The 15,923-nt window shown below is 35.7% G+C and overlaps 1 protein-coding gene across 2 annotated transcripts in view; it reads right to left on the minus strand.

The window, feature by feature from the left end:
• Positions 1-7,563: 7,563 nt before the first annotated feature.
• The window catches only part of LOC100920962 (zinc finger and SCAN domain-containing protein 30-like), an 82,299-nt gene continuing 73,939 nt past the window's right edge, over positions 7,564-15,923 (minus strand). For both annotated transcript variants that reach the window (XM_031945755.1, XM_023497795.2), the window contains exon 4: positions 7,564-11,008. In XM_031945755.1, coding sequence (XP_031801615.1) covers positions 10,041-11,008 — 968 coding nt within the window. In that variant the 3' untranslated portion in view covers positions 7,564-10,040. The remainder of the gene's footprint in view (positions 11,009-15,923) is intronic.

The following is a 15,923-nucleotide window of genomic DNA, read 5'->3' on the forward strand; positions in this document are numbered from 1 at the left end:
ACATGTAAATTTAATAGGATTATTGACTTATTTTTTATAGTTCCTTTCAGCATAATGTGGTTTACTTATTTCTTTTTATGACAAATTTTGTTCTTTTTTTTATCTAACAGCACAATTGCAGCTCCTGATTTCTTGAATTTATCTGATGCTTCATCAATTTTGTTCTATCCTCCTCTTATTTTTATTATTATCTTTATTTTTAAATGTTTCTTATAAGCAACAGATTTGGGGGATTTTGTTTTCTTATCCAATTTGTTATTCTCATTAGACTATTTAATCTATTTGCATTTAAAGTCATGAAAGGCTTATATTTTCTTCCATTTCTTTCTAATATTTTTTAAGCTAGGATTTTGTTGTTGTTGTCTTTCCCTATAAAGGCAACAAGCCATTACCACTTTTGCAATTGCTGCCCTTCTCTCCATCCAAAAATTTATCACATTTCTTGTTCCATTAGGAGAAAAACAAGTTTCTTGGAGTCTTTTGTCTAAACATTCGATTCTGGCTTAGCAGCCAGTTAAATAGATATGTTGTTACCATACAATAAAATAACAAGAAATAGTCTCAAATTACCTGCAAATCCCTTGAATTAGAGAGACAGAATCCATTCATTATTAATCTCTGGAAGCAGAGTCCTAGAGGATTAGTACTAGTTAAGCCTATTGTACATACTCTCCATAGTCAGCCCTCCTAGGCTCCTACTACCTCCCTCTTTTAGACAGACTGAAGAAAGATTGCAGAAGATCAAAGAGATTTTATTTTATCCTACCAACTAGAGGAAGATAAATTAGTTTGTTTTGTTTAAGCTAGGGAGTGGGCATAGAAAGATCTCAACCAGGACTCTTCTGAGCAATATGATGATCTAAGACAATTCTAAAAGTTATCCACATCTAGACAAAATACAATGAAGTCAGAATGCAGATTGAAGCACACTATTTTCACTTTTTTTCTTTGCTTTGTTTTTTCTTTCTCATGGTTTTTCCTTTTTTGTTCTGATTCTTCTTTCATAAGACTAATGTAGAAATGTGTTTAATATGACTGTACATATATAAGCCACGTCAGATTGTTTGCCATCTTAAGGAGGGGAGAGGGAGAAAAAAAACACATGAAAACCAAAATCTTATAAAAGCAGATGTTAACTAAAAATAAAAATAAAGAAGATTGAATAATTGGGGAAAAAATACTATTAAATGGGAGGGAGAAATCTAGCTCATGATCTCTAAGATGTTGAGAAAAGAAGGGAGAGAAAAAAGAAGGAAGGAAGGAAGAACAGAAACTAGCTCTGTTGCCTAGTCCACAGTGAGGCAGCTCCTACTCATAGAGATTGTCCTCCATTCTTGAAGAGGACCATGACATCAAGGAGATGATGCTATGACATTCAGGTGAGTTGGATTGAAGGGAGGGAAGGCTGTGCAAGGTCCCCCACCTCACTCTCTCCTTCAGAGCCACCTGAGGCCAATGGACAGATATAGATCGGGACCATAGGAGACGACCCTGGATATGTTGGGAGACCATGGCCTTTCTTCTTTGCACTAGTTTTAAACAATGTTTCTTGGTATTTTTCTTACATTTTTTCCTTTTGGATCTGATTTTTCTTGTACAGCATATTTATGTAAATGTGTTTAAAAGAATTGTACATGTTTAACATATATTGGATTACTTGCTGTCTAGGAAAGGAGGGAAAGGAAAGGGAGGGAAAAAATTTGGAATACAGAGTTTTGCAAGGGTGGATATTGAAAATTATCTTTGCATGTATTTTAAAAATAAAAAGCTATTATAAAAAATTTTAATTAAAAGATAATAAGAGAAATGAAGGCAGTAATGTCTAGGAGCTAGAATGGCTTCATTAAGAATAAAATAGACTAATTTAAATTCCTTTTTTAACAAGGAGCAGTTGGGTAGTATAGTGGAGAGTGTCATGCCTGGAATTAGTTATATTTGAGTCCAAATTCAGCCTCTGACACTTACTAGTTGTGTGACTGGGCAAGTCATTTAATGCCATTTGCCTCCATTTCCCCATATGAAAAAATGAACTGGAGAAGACAATGGCAAACCACTTTAGTATCTCTGGAAGAAAACCCCCAAAACAGGTCACAAAGAGTTGAACATGACTGAAATGGCTTTATTACAACAAATTAAGTGAATGATATCCTGGTAACATGTAAATTTTAGTAAAGGGTTTTTAACAAAGTGACTCGTGTACACAAAATGAAAGGTAAGAGACTACACAAGAGCAATTTGGTAGATTCAGAAGTAGCTGAGTGACTTGATCCAAAGAATAATAGGAATGGCTTACTATCACCTTGAAAGGAAATTTCCAGGAAAATGTCAAATGCTGAGTACCTATTCTTTATCTTTCCTCCCTGAACACCTAAGCAGGTATGACCTTAGGTTATTGGACAAAATAACTTTGCTACTTCTGTGTCCTCACCCCATCAGGGGTCAGAGGTATTTGGTAATCAAATTCAAACTAGTGTTACATTAAAGTTCCCCTGAGATGATTGCAATTGGGGAATTTTTCTTCATAATGACAATACTTATTTTGCTGTCCCCTCCCAAAGTAATTCTTCTACCTTGAGATAACCGAGAAACTAACAATCCTGTTCAACTAGCATTTATTAACCACCTGCTATGTGCCAGTCACCATGAATACAAACACAAATGAGCATTTTTTTGTAGTGGCAAGAAGAAATTGAGTGGGCATCCATCAGTTGGGGAATGGCTGAATAAGTTGTGGTATATGAATGTTATGGAATATTATTTTTCTGTAAGAAACGATCAGCAGAATGATTTCAGAGAGGCCTGGAGAGAGTTACATGAACTGATGCTAAGCGAAGTAAGTAACCAAGAGAACTTTGTACACAGCAACAACAAGATTATCTGATGATCAATTCTGATGGACGGGGCTCTTTTCAGCAATAAGGTGATTCAGAGCAATTCCACCAGACTTGTGATGGAGAGCCATTTGCATCCAGAGAGAGGGCTGTCAGGACCAAAGAATGTGGATCACAATATAATATTTTCACCTTTTTTGTTATTTGCTTGCTGTTTGTTTTTTCCTTTTTGATCTGATTTTTCTTGTGCAGCATTATAATTGTAGAAATATGTATAGAAGAATTGCACATGTTTAACATATATTAGATTACATGCTGTCTAAAGGAAGGGATGGGAAGAAAGGAAGAAGAAAAATTTGGAATAGAAGGTTTTGCAAGGGTGAATGTTGAAAACTATGCATATATTTTAAAAATAATAAGCTTAAAAATATATATACACAAATGAAACTCTTTCTGTACTCCAAGAGCATATTTTTACTATTCATAATATGAATGTATGCTTAGATCCTAGTTTGTGTTGATTGACATAAGTGGTTGAAGGCAAATTGGACCTTTTTTCTTTTGGACATTCTACACAAGGTCATTTCTTTGAAGTTTTTTAAACTGAATATGATAGCCTTGGCTAACCCAACACAGATTTATATTGTTGTCATTCATAGTTGTGATTTTTTTTTCAAGGATATACCTGTTGAAGTTCTGTTTCTAGGAAGCTCTGCATATCAAAATCTCAAAGGCAGCTTGCTTTTTTTCCAGGACAGAGTCTTAGTTGTAAATTCCTGAATACTCATTTTAGGAAGCAGGGAATCTTCAATAGAAAGTGCAACTTAACTTAATAGTACAAGAGTTAGTGCAATTTCCCATGTTTTTAATATAACTGTCTAGTCTCAAATAAAAGGAGTAACTATTTGGTGCAGTGGATAGGACACCAGCCCTGAAGTCAGGAGAACCTGAGTTCAAATCTGACCTTAGACACTCAACACTTCTAGCTGTGTGACACTGGGCAAGTCACTGAACCCCAATTGCCTCAGCAAAAAAAAAAAAAAAAATGGTATTTAATTTGAATGGTTCCTTGACAGCTGACTATTTACTGCTTATAAAATCATTTCTTATTCTCATAGTAGTCTGTTATGCAGCCTACCCCTTTTTCAATAATTCTTATAAATGTTTTTATGCGATTGCCTTTTTTTTTTTTAACCATTTTGGGGAGTACAATTAAATGGGCAGCAGACTGAAACCTATCACACAATACTAGTAAAATTAAACCTTAACTGCACAAAGTTCTAGTTAGAACTGGCCACTGAAACTTCCATAAATTAGCTGATGTGGCACAGTTGTAAGTCTATCTTTTTCACCCTGAGTTGGCCTTCCTGGTTAATTTTTAGAAACCCTACTTTTGCTACTGGTCCATGTTTCCTGACCCTGTCACCCCACCAGCGATGTGACAGCTGCCCCAGCAAGCATTTTATCCAAAGAACTTATATAAACTCAGGTTTCAGAGATAGTATGACCTTTATTTGGGTCACCAGATGGCAAGTTGCCCAAGGGAGGGGCATAATTTTTGGAGGGATTCCATCTTTGACTAAATTATTGTAAATCTGCCCAAACTTTTTTGTGCTGGGCTGTACCATAAAACATTTTAATACGCCCTATGATTACATTCACCAGAACTCACCCTAAATTTGCATGACAACAATGATTTTTTGCTCGTTTGCAAAATTGTAAATGAGTGTCATGGGACAAGAAAAGAGCAAATTTACCTGATTTTCAAAAAAGAGATGAAATTGGAGTCTGCAGAAATCACCTTGGGAGCATGGCTTTTTTCTTAATAATACTCTAAAACACTATTAGAAAGATAGTTTGCAAGCACTAAGAAGGAAAAGCAAACATCACTAAAAGCCAGAATAGCTTCATCTAGAATAAATGGAACTTTGCCAGCCTAAACTCACTGCCTCCCATTGAAAGTAACCAGACTTGTAGATCAGGGGTGGTGTAGATGCAGTTTGCTGGAGTTGCCGAATTTGAACAAAGCATTTAACAGTGGGTCTCACATTATTTTTGGAGAAAAGATGGAGAATTATGAGCTATGTAATAGTACAATCAAGTGGATCTGACCAGTCCAAAGAGAAGTCATTAATGCCCATTGATCTGTCTCATCAGCTATCTGTTCTGGGTCTTAAATTCTTAAAACATTAATGTCAATACTTTCTAACAAGACATAGATGGGACGGCTGTCAAATTTGTAGACAGCAGAGGACTAACCTGTTGGGTGAGGGGGTTTTTTTGTTTGTTTTTTGTTTTTTTTTACAAAACGACCTTTGTCAAGATAACATAATCACCCAAGTCAAGTAAGATGAAGGGGAAGCACTAATTCTCACACACAAAAATCCGAGGTTCCAGTGGACCACAAGTTCAGTAAGTCAGCACAGTGACAGCAGTCCAAAAAGCCAATGCTATACTAAGATTTGCTAACAGGATCAAGAGAGAAAAGGTTTTGCTACTGGACCACATCTGGAGCTTTATGTTCAATTCCAAGTGCCAGCATAGGTTTGTCAGAGATCAAGGCTGAAGGCTTGCCAGCCTAAGCTCCTTTCTCTGCTGAGGCAAAAAGACACAATAGGGGATCCAGGTAAAATATAGCATGTCCAGAAAAGAGCATCCGAAAAAGAAAACTCGAGAGGATCTGCAGGAACATCTGCTGAAATAACATAAGTATCTTCAAGTATCTGAAGGCCTCTCATGGAGAAGAGGGATCAGGTTTAATCAGTTTGGTCTTAAGGTTAGAGAATCTCCACAGAAATTTACATTGGATGTCAGTAAAAAAAAACTTCCTAACATTAGAGATGAACCAAAGTAGAAATAGACATTAGACCAAAGATCCTCAGAAGTTTGTCATGGATATTATAATGATTCTCAACCCATTATAGGTAAGATTTGTTTCTAAAGGGCCAGACTCTTAGGCTCAGTGTTTTTTATGAGACTTATAGGTTTCTTGCCTTTTTCAGTCTCAAATCCTACTCATCTCATGTTTTACCTAGTCTCTTTGCAGGAAAAAAATCACATTTCTTTGGCCAGTAAGGATTCACCCAGTAGTTAATATATGTATCATATTTGAGTAAAATTTATTGTTTAGGGGTAGGTAAAACCAATATAATAAAAAATTACAATTTTATCTAATCTATTTATTCAATGCTATCCCAATTAAATTACTAAAAAAGTATCTTAATTAGGAAAAATAATAAAGTTCATTTAGAATAAGAAAAATTCAAGAATTTCAAAGAAATGAAGGAAAAAAGATGTAAAGGGGAACTAACTACATATGTGTAAAAATACTCATAGCAGCTCTTTTTGTGGTGCCTAAGAATTTAAAATTGAAGAGATGCCCATCAACTGGAGAATGGCTAAAGAAGCTGTGGCATATGATTGTGATAGAATATTATTGTGCTATAAAAAAATAAGCAAAATGGTTTCAGAAAAAACTGGAAAGCTTTATATGAACTTATGCTGAATGATGTGAGCAGAACCAGAACATTATACACATAATCTTGTGTGATGACCAACTATGATAGATTTAGCTCTTCTCAGCAATAAAGTGATCCAAGAAAACGCCATCTGCATCCAGAGAGAGAATTATGGTGACTGAATAGAGATCAAAGTATATACTATTTTCACTTTTTATTTTTTTCTTTCTCATGTATTTTTCCAAAGCTTTTGGTCTGATTTTTCTTGCCCATGACAAATGTGGAAATATGTGTAAAAGAATTACACAATGGTTCTGATAAAAGCCTCATTTCTAAAATATAGAGAACTGACTCAAATCTGTAAGAATTCAAGCAATTCTCCAATTGATAAATGGTCAAAGGATATGAACAGACAATTTTCAGATGAAGAAACTGAAACCATATGAAAAAGTCATATAAAAATGCTCTAAATTACTATTGATCAGAGAAATGCAAATTAAGACAAATCTGAGGTACTACTACATACCTCTCAGATTGGCTGAGATGACAGGAAAAGATATTGACCAATATTAGAGGGGATGTGGGAAAACAAGGACACTGATACATTGTTGGTGGAGTTTTTAACTGATTCAACTATTCTGGAGAATAATTTGGAACTATGCCCAAAGGGCTATAAAACCCTTTGATCCAGTAGTATCTCTACTGGGCTTAAATAGCAGACTGATTGCCATCTTGGAGATGGTAAGGGAAGGGAGAGAAAAATGGAAATAAAAATCTAATAAATGTCAAAAACTAATAAATTAAAAAAACAAAAGGTCAGAAGAAATACCAGAGGAAAATGATGAGCAGGATACCCTCAGAAAAATCTGCAAGGAATTATTTAAGCTGATATAAAATAGAAATGTACTATGTACAAAGTAACAGCAATAATGTAGGATGGTCAGCTGTGAACAACTTAGCTATTCTTGGCAATACAATTATCTGAGATAACTTGGAAGGACTTTTATGATGAAAAATGCTATTCATCCTCAGAGAAAGAACTGATAGTGACTGAATACAGACTGAAGCATATTTTTTTGCTTTATTTCTCTTGGGGTTTTTTTTTGTCTATCTTTTTACACTATAGCTACTATGAAAATATTTTGTATGACATGTATAACCTATATCAAATTCCTTGCTTCCTCAATAAAAGAGGGTTGGAAGGGATGAAGGTAGAGAATCTGGAACTCAAAGTTCTAAAAAAATGTTAAAAATTGCTGTATATGTTAAATGGGAAAAAATATAAAATACTAAATACAAAAAAAAATATAAAGGAAAGAAATTCAGTAGTATCAGACCTTAAACTATGTTATAAGGTGAGAGTATTTTCATTATTTTAAATTAAAATTTTCTTGTGTAAATAAAACCAATGTAACCAAGAACAGAAGGAATACAGAAAATTGGAGGGAAAAGTTGGATGGACGATCTTAAATATGATTCTTATTGTGTTGAAATACTACTGTGATATAGGAAATGATGAACTGGTTGATTTAGAAAAAAACATGGGAAGGCTTGGATCTATAAAGGAAAATGCTATCCACCTCCAGAGAAAGAGATGACAAGTGGAATATACATAGCACAGTCTCACACATATGTATATATATGTGTAGGTTTATAGATAAATCTATGTATGTGTGTGCATATACACATTATATATACCCATGTTGAATTAAAGCCTTCTTTAGTGGGGGAGAATAAGAAAAAATAAAACAAAAAGTGTACAACAAAGAACAAAAGAATACATACATGGAGGCAGAGAAAAGCTGGGTAACTTTAAAAACAATCTGTAGTATTTATTAGTCTTCCTTAAAATGGAAATTTATTGTTTTGTATTGAATCTTCTCATATGTTCTGCTGAATACATGGAAATGTTCTTTTTTTCTTTTCTCATTCTGCATTTAAGTTTAAAATGAATAAAAAATTTACCAAAAAGGGAAAATAAAATACATATTAAAACATTTTATGCCCAGGAGCTAGATTAATAGATGTTAGAATTAAACTGCCTTACCTCCCATCTCAATCCTAGGCCTTACAGTCCTGATTATATACTCCAACTACCAGCAACTCTATATCCCACTATCAAAAACATCATTGTTAGAATAAGAATTCTATAGTGACTGAGGAATGGGTCATAACCCTTTTAGTATTTTAGTATTTTTATTTTGGCCCTCTGCTTGATATTTTCATATCCTAGGCAAGTGCTAATGTTATTGTTTAACTGACCTATAAGAACTAGTTCTACATACAGAGACTGCTGACTACTCCATCACAAAATGGCCATGATACCATTTCCCTAAGTTAGTGGAAGGGATGCTCCACAGCTGAGTTCAGGACTGATCAGTTGCCAATGCATCCACACTGGTGGCCTATCCTTGAGCTTGTCCAAGCTGAGCTCTGCTGATACGGTTACCAGCACCTTCTTCTAAATTCTCAGGACAACATCCCCCTAACAGGATGGATTGAAAAGCAGTAACATATTCTGATGTTTGGAGACAATTCAAGCTATGTAATACCATACCCATACCAAAGCAAGTTCTGCTTTGTTCGGAGTAAGGATAAGGCTAATTACTGATGGTAAGCTATGAAAAGGAGACCACAAAGGAAAAAAATGCTGGGTAGCCAACAAAGATAAACATGTACTCACAATGCATCCATACACACAGCACACCTAAGACCCACTTCTCTGAAGCAACAGCTTTTAGGGCACTGACTGATCAAAAAAAGGTACAAAGAAAAATGTCTTTCTAACACCATAGCATTAAAAAGTCTATAGAATCACAAATCAAGAAAAAAAAATGAAGTCACACAATTCAAACCCACAGTACCATGGACAACTAGGATTTCCAGGGACAAAGAAGTTGCCTTCTTAGAGCTGAAGCCTAGAATATCCATAGACAGGGTACCTATTTTTTTGGAACTGAGCCAGAAACTCCTCTTCTAAATCATGATTATTCAGCATTAACCTGAGAGAAAATGGGAAATACCTTAACCACTCTTTCCCTGAAGAAGCCCAGTAAGGAAGTAAGAGGTCCCAATAGGCCAGGTAGACTGAGGGATGTGGTTCTCAGGACTGAAACCTCATGATATAAGATAATTTCTGGCTAAGGGAAAAAAGGAGTTAGTAATCAATAACTAATATCAGGACTATTTATTATGCTGAACATTATTTTTATCTGCCTCAAGAGCCACACTCTTTTCCTAGACAGAGGTCAAAATCACTGTGAACCTTAAATAGCTGGCATCCTATTATCTTCTAGGCCAGTAACTAACTTAGACTTTACTAAAAAATTGTCCCAAATTCATTTCAGAGAACTCAGTTATCATTTATATTATACATCCTGAGGAGAGGGCACTGACCACCAAAACCTGTCTTGATCCTCTGAAATGCAACCTTCATTTTCCTGGGATATGAATTCCATTCTTCTGAAAAGGCAAAAATCCTATACACCCCCCCTTATAAGGTAACTACTGACAAAAATAACAGTAAATACCAAATAGCAAGAAACATAGATTATTCAATAATAAAATAAATCTTAGGAAAGGTTTCATAGGCACATGGAACTCAGGTGACAGCCATACACAGTAAGAAACATAGGCTTTGTCCTTGAGGAGCTCACAATTATTTTTTGGGATTTTGATTGCAGGATGCATTTTCTGATATTCAGTAACATCAAGTTGTAGAAAGATTGCTCAATTCAAAATGTGCACAAGGTTAAACTCTGGTGTGTACTCTCTGATGAGTCACAAGACCAGATGTATGCCTGAAGGCTTTCCCACATTCTCTGCATTGATAGGGCTTCTCTCCAGTGTGAATTCTCTGATGCTGAGTAAGATTAGAGCTGTGATAGAAGGCTCTTCCACATTCATTACATCCATAGGGTTTCTCTCCAGTATGAATTCTCTGATGTTGAATAAGGGAAGAGATCTGACTGAAAGCTTTCCCACATTCCCTGCAGTGATAGGGTTTTTCTCCAGTATGAATTCTTCTATGTTGAACAAGGTGTGAGCTCCTACTAAAAGCTTCTCCACATTCACTACATTCATAGGGTTTATTTCCAGTGTGAATTCTTTGATGCTGAATAAGGTCTGAGCTTCCCCTGAAGGCTTTCCCACATTCACCACATGAATAGGGTTTCTCTCCTGTATGAATTCTTTGATGCTTCCTAAGATCAGAACTTTGTCTAAATGCTTTCCCACATTGAGTACATTTGTAGGGTTTCACTCCCATATGAATTCTTTGATGTTTTCTAAGACCCGAGTTCTGTTTAAAGGTTTTCTCACATTCATTACATTCATAAGGCTTCTTGAAAGCTGGATCTTTTTGATTCACATTAGAAGATGAATTCTGTTTAAAGTTTTGGTCATTTGTAGCAGATATATAGGGTTTCTCTGCTGTATGTATAACCAGATCTGAGTTCATCCGGCAACTAGTCAGACACTCATATTTATGGCCATTCTCTCCTAAGGGAATTTTTCCAGAAGAGAAGGTTGTTACCATAAAATTTCCATCCCGGGAAAGGGATTGCTGCGTGTCCAAAGTACCTTCACATTCAAAAGCTTCTCCAATCTTGGTTCTCTTGGAAACATCCATTGGGAGGGTTCCAGATATCCTCTCCTGTGATTCCCCTTCTTCAGAAAATTCCTGCTTTGGAAGGGACCATTTGGTATAAGTTTCAAAATCTGAAATGATCAATAGAAAATACAAATGTCATATGCTGGGAGAAGATCCTTCTTAAAAGGAATATTAACAAAGTTTCATATCTCCAAGGTCTTTTATATGCCTTACTTGTTTTGGTTATTACAACCATCCTTTTCATAAGCAGGAAATATGATTAACCTTATTTCTACATAGTAGGGAAAAAAAGGATAAAAGGTGATAATGTAATAGAATGATGATTTTGAGGTCCTCTCATTTTAGGTGGGGGAGGGTGGAGAGGAGGATGAGTTCTGTTCTAACAATAAGTCAGTAATCCTAAATCTTCTGGCTTTAGAGTCTGCCTAAGAGAATTCCCACATTCCCAATCTAAGAATTTGTCTGATTCTGAATAGACCACTCTTCAATTCACTGCTGACTGATAAATCTGGTCAGTGAGAAATAAAATCTGAAGACGGAAATCACTCCCTGGCCCTGGCCCTACTTCTGGGCCATGCAATTAGCATGTTTATGATAGAGAGCTGGATAAAGCTGTCTCCTCTTTTTTTAGAACTTTTTAAAATTTTCTTGGAATTTAGTCTGCTTGTAACGGCATCATAATTACAATAAAACTTTGCCCTTTGACCAGGAAATGGGTTCAAACCTGCAAATTCTTTTGAGACACCTCGCTACACTGGTCTATGACCCCAAACTTTTGGGATCCCCTTCCCAATTTCAATAATAAAATCACAAATTTAGAGTGGGAAGGGTTTTTAGAGGCAATCTATTTCAACTTCCTTTTTTACAGATGGCGAAAGACTCCAAGAGAGATTAAATAACTTTATCAATGTCACACAATTAGTGGGTTGTAAAGCTGGGACTAAAATCCAGATTTAAATCCACCAAAATTTCAACAAAATCACATTGCCTCTTAGAAACAGAGTAGTTAAAATTAAATTTTATTCTGTGTAAAAAATGCATACAGTCTATACTTGTTTCAGTGAGCTTTTACAAACAGTCATCTCAATCTAGAGGGAATAGCAACAGGAAACAAGAATGAAAACACAGGTGCCAACTGAGAGAGTCAGGCAAGAGGTATTTATTTGGCAGAGAGGACAGTATAGCACAAAAAAAAAAATTTGCCAGTCTGCAACAATAAGAAGAAACAAATCAGAGAATGTAGGAAACGAAAGACAGAGGGAATGGTTTCATATACAAAATATTTATAACATATTTTTATAATGTACATGTTATTATAACAAAGAATTTGAAGGAAGTGGGTACTCATCACATGAAGAATGATGGAATATCATCAATATAAAGCACTCAGAAAAATCTTGAGAAGCCTTTTATAAATAACAGTTCATAAAGAATGAAGCAAACTCCAAAGAACAATTTACATGATCACCAAGATATAAAGAAAAATAATGTTCAAGGATTTCAGAACTCTGAGTAGTAGAGTGACCTAACTTGAGAGCATAGCTGATAAAGGCATGCATCTCTCAGCAGAGAGCTGGCAAATAATAGACATGGAATGAGCCACATATTGTCAGGCAAGGACAATGTAATGTGTTTTGCTCATCTGTATACTTTAAGTTACAAGGGAGAGTGAGGACTTAGAAACTGAGTGTGATGAAAAAAATATTATCAATAAAACATTAAAGAGGGGGAAAATATGGATGAGTGAATCAGGATAATATTACAAACTAGAACTAAAAAACTGGAGTTTGGTGAAAATGAACTTTGCAAGGATGGGAAATATAAGGGGGAGAGGGGATATAAAACAAGAGACTGAACAGATAGGTAGTAAGGATAATGAAACAGTTTCCATTTCATGACTTTTTTCTTTCTTTTTTTAATAATAACTTTTTATTTTTCAAAAATATGCAAAGTTGGTTTTCAACATTCACCCTTGCAAAACTTTATGATCCATATTTTTCTCCTTCCTTCCCCACCTCCCCTATGCCCTAGGCAACAAGAAATCCAATATAGGTTAAACATGTGCAATTCTTCTAAACACATTTACACATTTACATGCAGCACAAGAAAAATCAGATCAAAAAAGAGAAAACAATGAGGAAAAAAAAAGCAAACAACAAAAAAGGATAAAATACAAAGTTGTGACCAGACCAGTTTTTTCATATGCTGACTGGAACTTCCATTCATTTGTAGTTGCCCAAAAGTCTTCTTACCCTGGAATATTTGTTTCCCACACCAGCTTCCTTCTTCCACTTCTGAGCTCCTCTTGGAGGCTTCATTATAGAGAGAGGCCCAGGTCAGCTGGCTCTTGATGCTCTGGACTCTGCCTACCACACCTCAGCTGCAAGCTAACCTTGGGGCCTCCTAAACCGGGAACATCCCTCCACCATGCCAGTTTCCTTCTCTCCTGGCGAGCTCCTCCAAAGGCTTTCTAGACCTAGACCCTTACACCAGCGGGGTCACTTGGCTTGCTCCCCAGGCTTCTGCGTTCTCTTCCCCCACTCCCTACACCTCATAGAATGTATTTGCATTTGTATTTCTCTCCCCAGCCTGGCACATAGTAAGGACTTCACGAATGCTTGTTTACCATGCCAGTGGGACTGGGCAAAGAGGGACATCTCAGTCCTGTACCATAGAACACATCCATGATAACCCTTCAGTTCTGCAATCCATGTTAGCTCATGGGGTCCAGCAGCTGTCACTTGGGGTATATACACCTAACAAGGATTATTAAAAAGACAGATGCCTGATTTCTTGTAAATCTATTCAAAGGGGCTATAAGTGGAAGAGGAAAGAAAGGAGAGAAAACTGCTGACTAATTAGAGACCACGGAGATTAACTACATTTTAGGAGGAACTAAAAATGGCCAGAATATCATAGAAAACAAAAATCCAAAAGAGGAGGAAAAAATTCCATAGTCTCCACTGTCTTATGCACAACTATAAAGTCAGACAGATTACAGCCCCTACCTCCAGAAGGCAAATTTGACCTCTCAGGTACTACTGAGGCTGGGCTGAATGAGACTAAGGTCTGCCACAGGCTCCACAAGAGTAAATATAGCTTATCTGAAAGCAACAGGACAGAAAAGAGACTGGGATGAGGTGGGAGGAGTATGGGGGGGTAGAGTTCATGGCATATTAACAGGATACACTTGGGTGAGAAAATCCAGAAACCAAAAGAAGGAAACATGACACAGAGAAATGTGAGAGCATATATTAAAAAAAAAAAAAAAAAAAAAAAAAAAAAAAAAAAAAAAAAAAAGCTTTTCCAGACCTCCCTGTTTAAAGAGGAGTTAGATACAAAACAAGTTTAAGGAAGGTTAGAGGTCAGAGTCTTTCTTAGGGAAAAGGATTAAAGATAGTAACCAAAACTTAGAACAGGAGCATTTGTTAATTAGGTTTCTGACCCATCCCTCAGCAACTAGTGGCAAGACCTGACCTTCTCTACCAAGAAGGATTTAATAAGATACTTAGGACAGGAAGGGCCCAAGGGATTCCTTCAGTTGATCCCAAAAGACAATCTAAGAGGGACTGTCCAAGGAAGGATGAATGATGACTATTGATTTAAAATGTTAAACCCCAAACTGAATTTTAATCCACATTTTTTTCATTGGTTCACATTTTTATAAATGGTATCTCAAATCTTCTAGGACTAAAGAGTTTTGTTGGGAGACTATGCCAGTTTGGATTGTTCTCTCCAAGCCATTTTTGGCTTGGATATTCTATTTAATATTAAATTAAACTATTTCTTGAAGATTTGTACCAAAAACACAGAATATACATTATGAATATTTTTCTTTAATAAAGACAGATTAAAACAGCATTGATATTGTCATTGGAATATACTACAAACTATCTGGACAGAAAGAATGAAATGAGCAATTTGGAAAACAGATCACAAGTCTAGAATGTTGAAGTAGGGCTTGTTTTTGTTTTTTTTCTTTAAGAATGATGTAGTTGACAAACCCAAAGACCCCAGTTTTGGGGATAAGAATGCATTATTTGACAAAAATTGCTGGGAAAATTGGAAATTAGTATGGCAGAAACTACGTATTAACCCACACTTAACACCATACACCAAGAGAGGTCAAAATGGGTTCATGATCTAGGCATAAAGAATGAGATTATAAATAAATTGGACAAGCATAGGATAGTTTACCTCTCAGACCTGTGGAAGAGGAAGGAATTTATGACCAAAGAAGAATTAGAGATCACTATTGACTACAAAATAGAAAATTTTGATTATATCAAATTGAAAAGTTTTTGTACAAACAAAACTAATGCAGGCAAGATTAGAAGGGAAACAATAAACTGGGAAAGCATTTTTACAGTCAAAGTTTCTGATAAAGGCCTCATTTCCAAAATATATAGAGAATTGACTCTAATTTATAAGAAATCAAGCCATTCTCCAATTGGTAAATGGTCAAAGGATATAAACAGACAATTCTCAGATGAAGAAATTGAAACTATTTCTAGCCATATGAAAAGATGCTCCAAGTCATTATTAATCAGAATAATGCAAATTAAGACAACTCTGAGATACTACTACACACCTGTCAGATTGGCTAGAATGACAGGGAAAGATTAACACAGAATGTTGGAGAGGATGTGGGAAAACTGGGACACTAATACATTGTTGGTGGAATTGTGACTACATCCAACCATTCTGGAAAGCAATCTGGAATTATGCCCCAAAAGTTATCAAACTGTGCATACCCTTTGATCCAGCAGTGCTACTACTGGGCTTATACCCCAACGATATAGTTGTCAAGAGATAGTTTACCTATCAGATCTTTGGAAAAGAGAGAAATTTATGGCCAAAGAAGAACTAGAGAACATTATGAAATGCAAAATGGATAACTGATTACATTAAATTAAAAAAGGTTTTGCAAAAACAAAACTAATACAGTCAAGATTAAAAGAAAAACAGAATGCTGGGGGGAAAAAATTTCAACCAGTGTTTCTGATAAAGGCTTCATTTCTA

This window comes from Sarcophilus harrisii, chromosome 1 (assembly GCF_902635505.1).
Source record: "Sarcophilus harrisii chromosome 1, mSarHar1.11, whole genome shotgun sequence".
NCBI classification, from domain to species: Eukaryota; Metazoa; Chordata; class Mammalia; order Dasyuromorphia; family Dasyuridae; genus Sarcophilus; species Sarcophilus harrisii.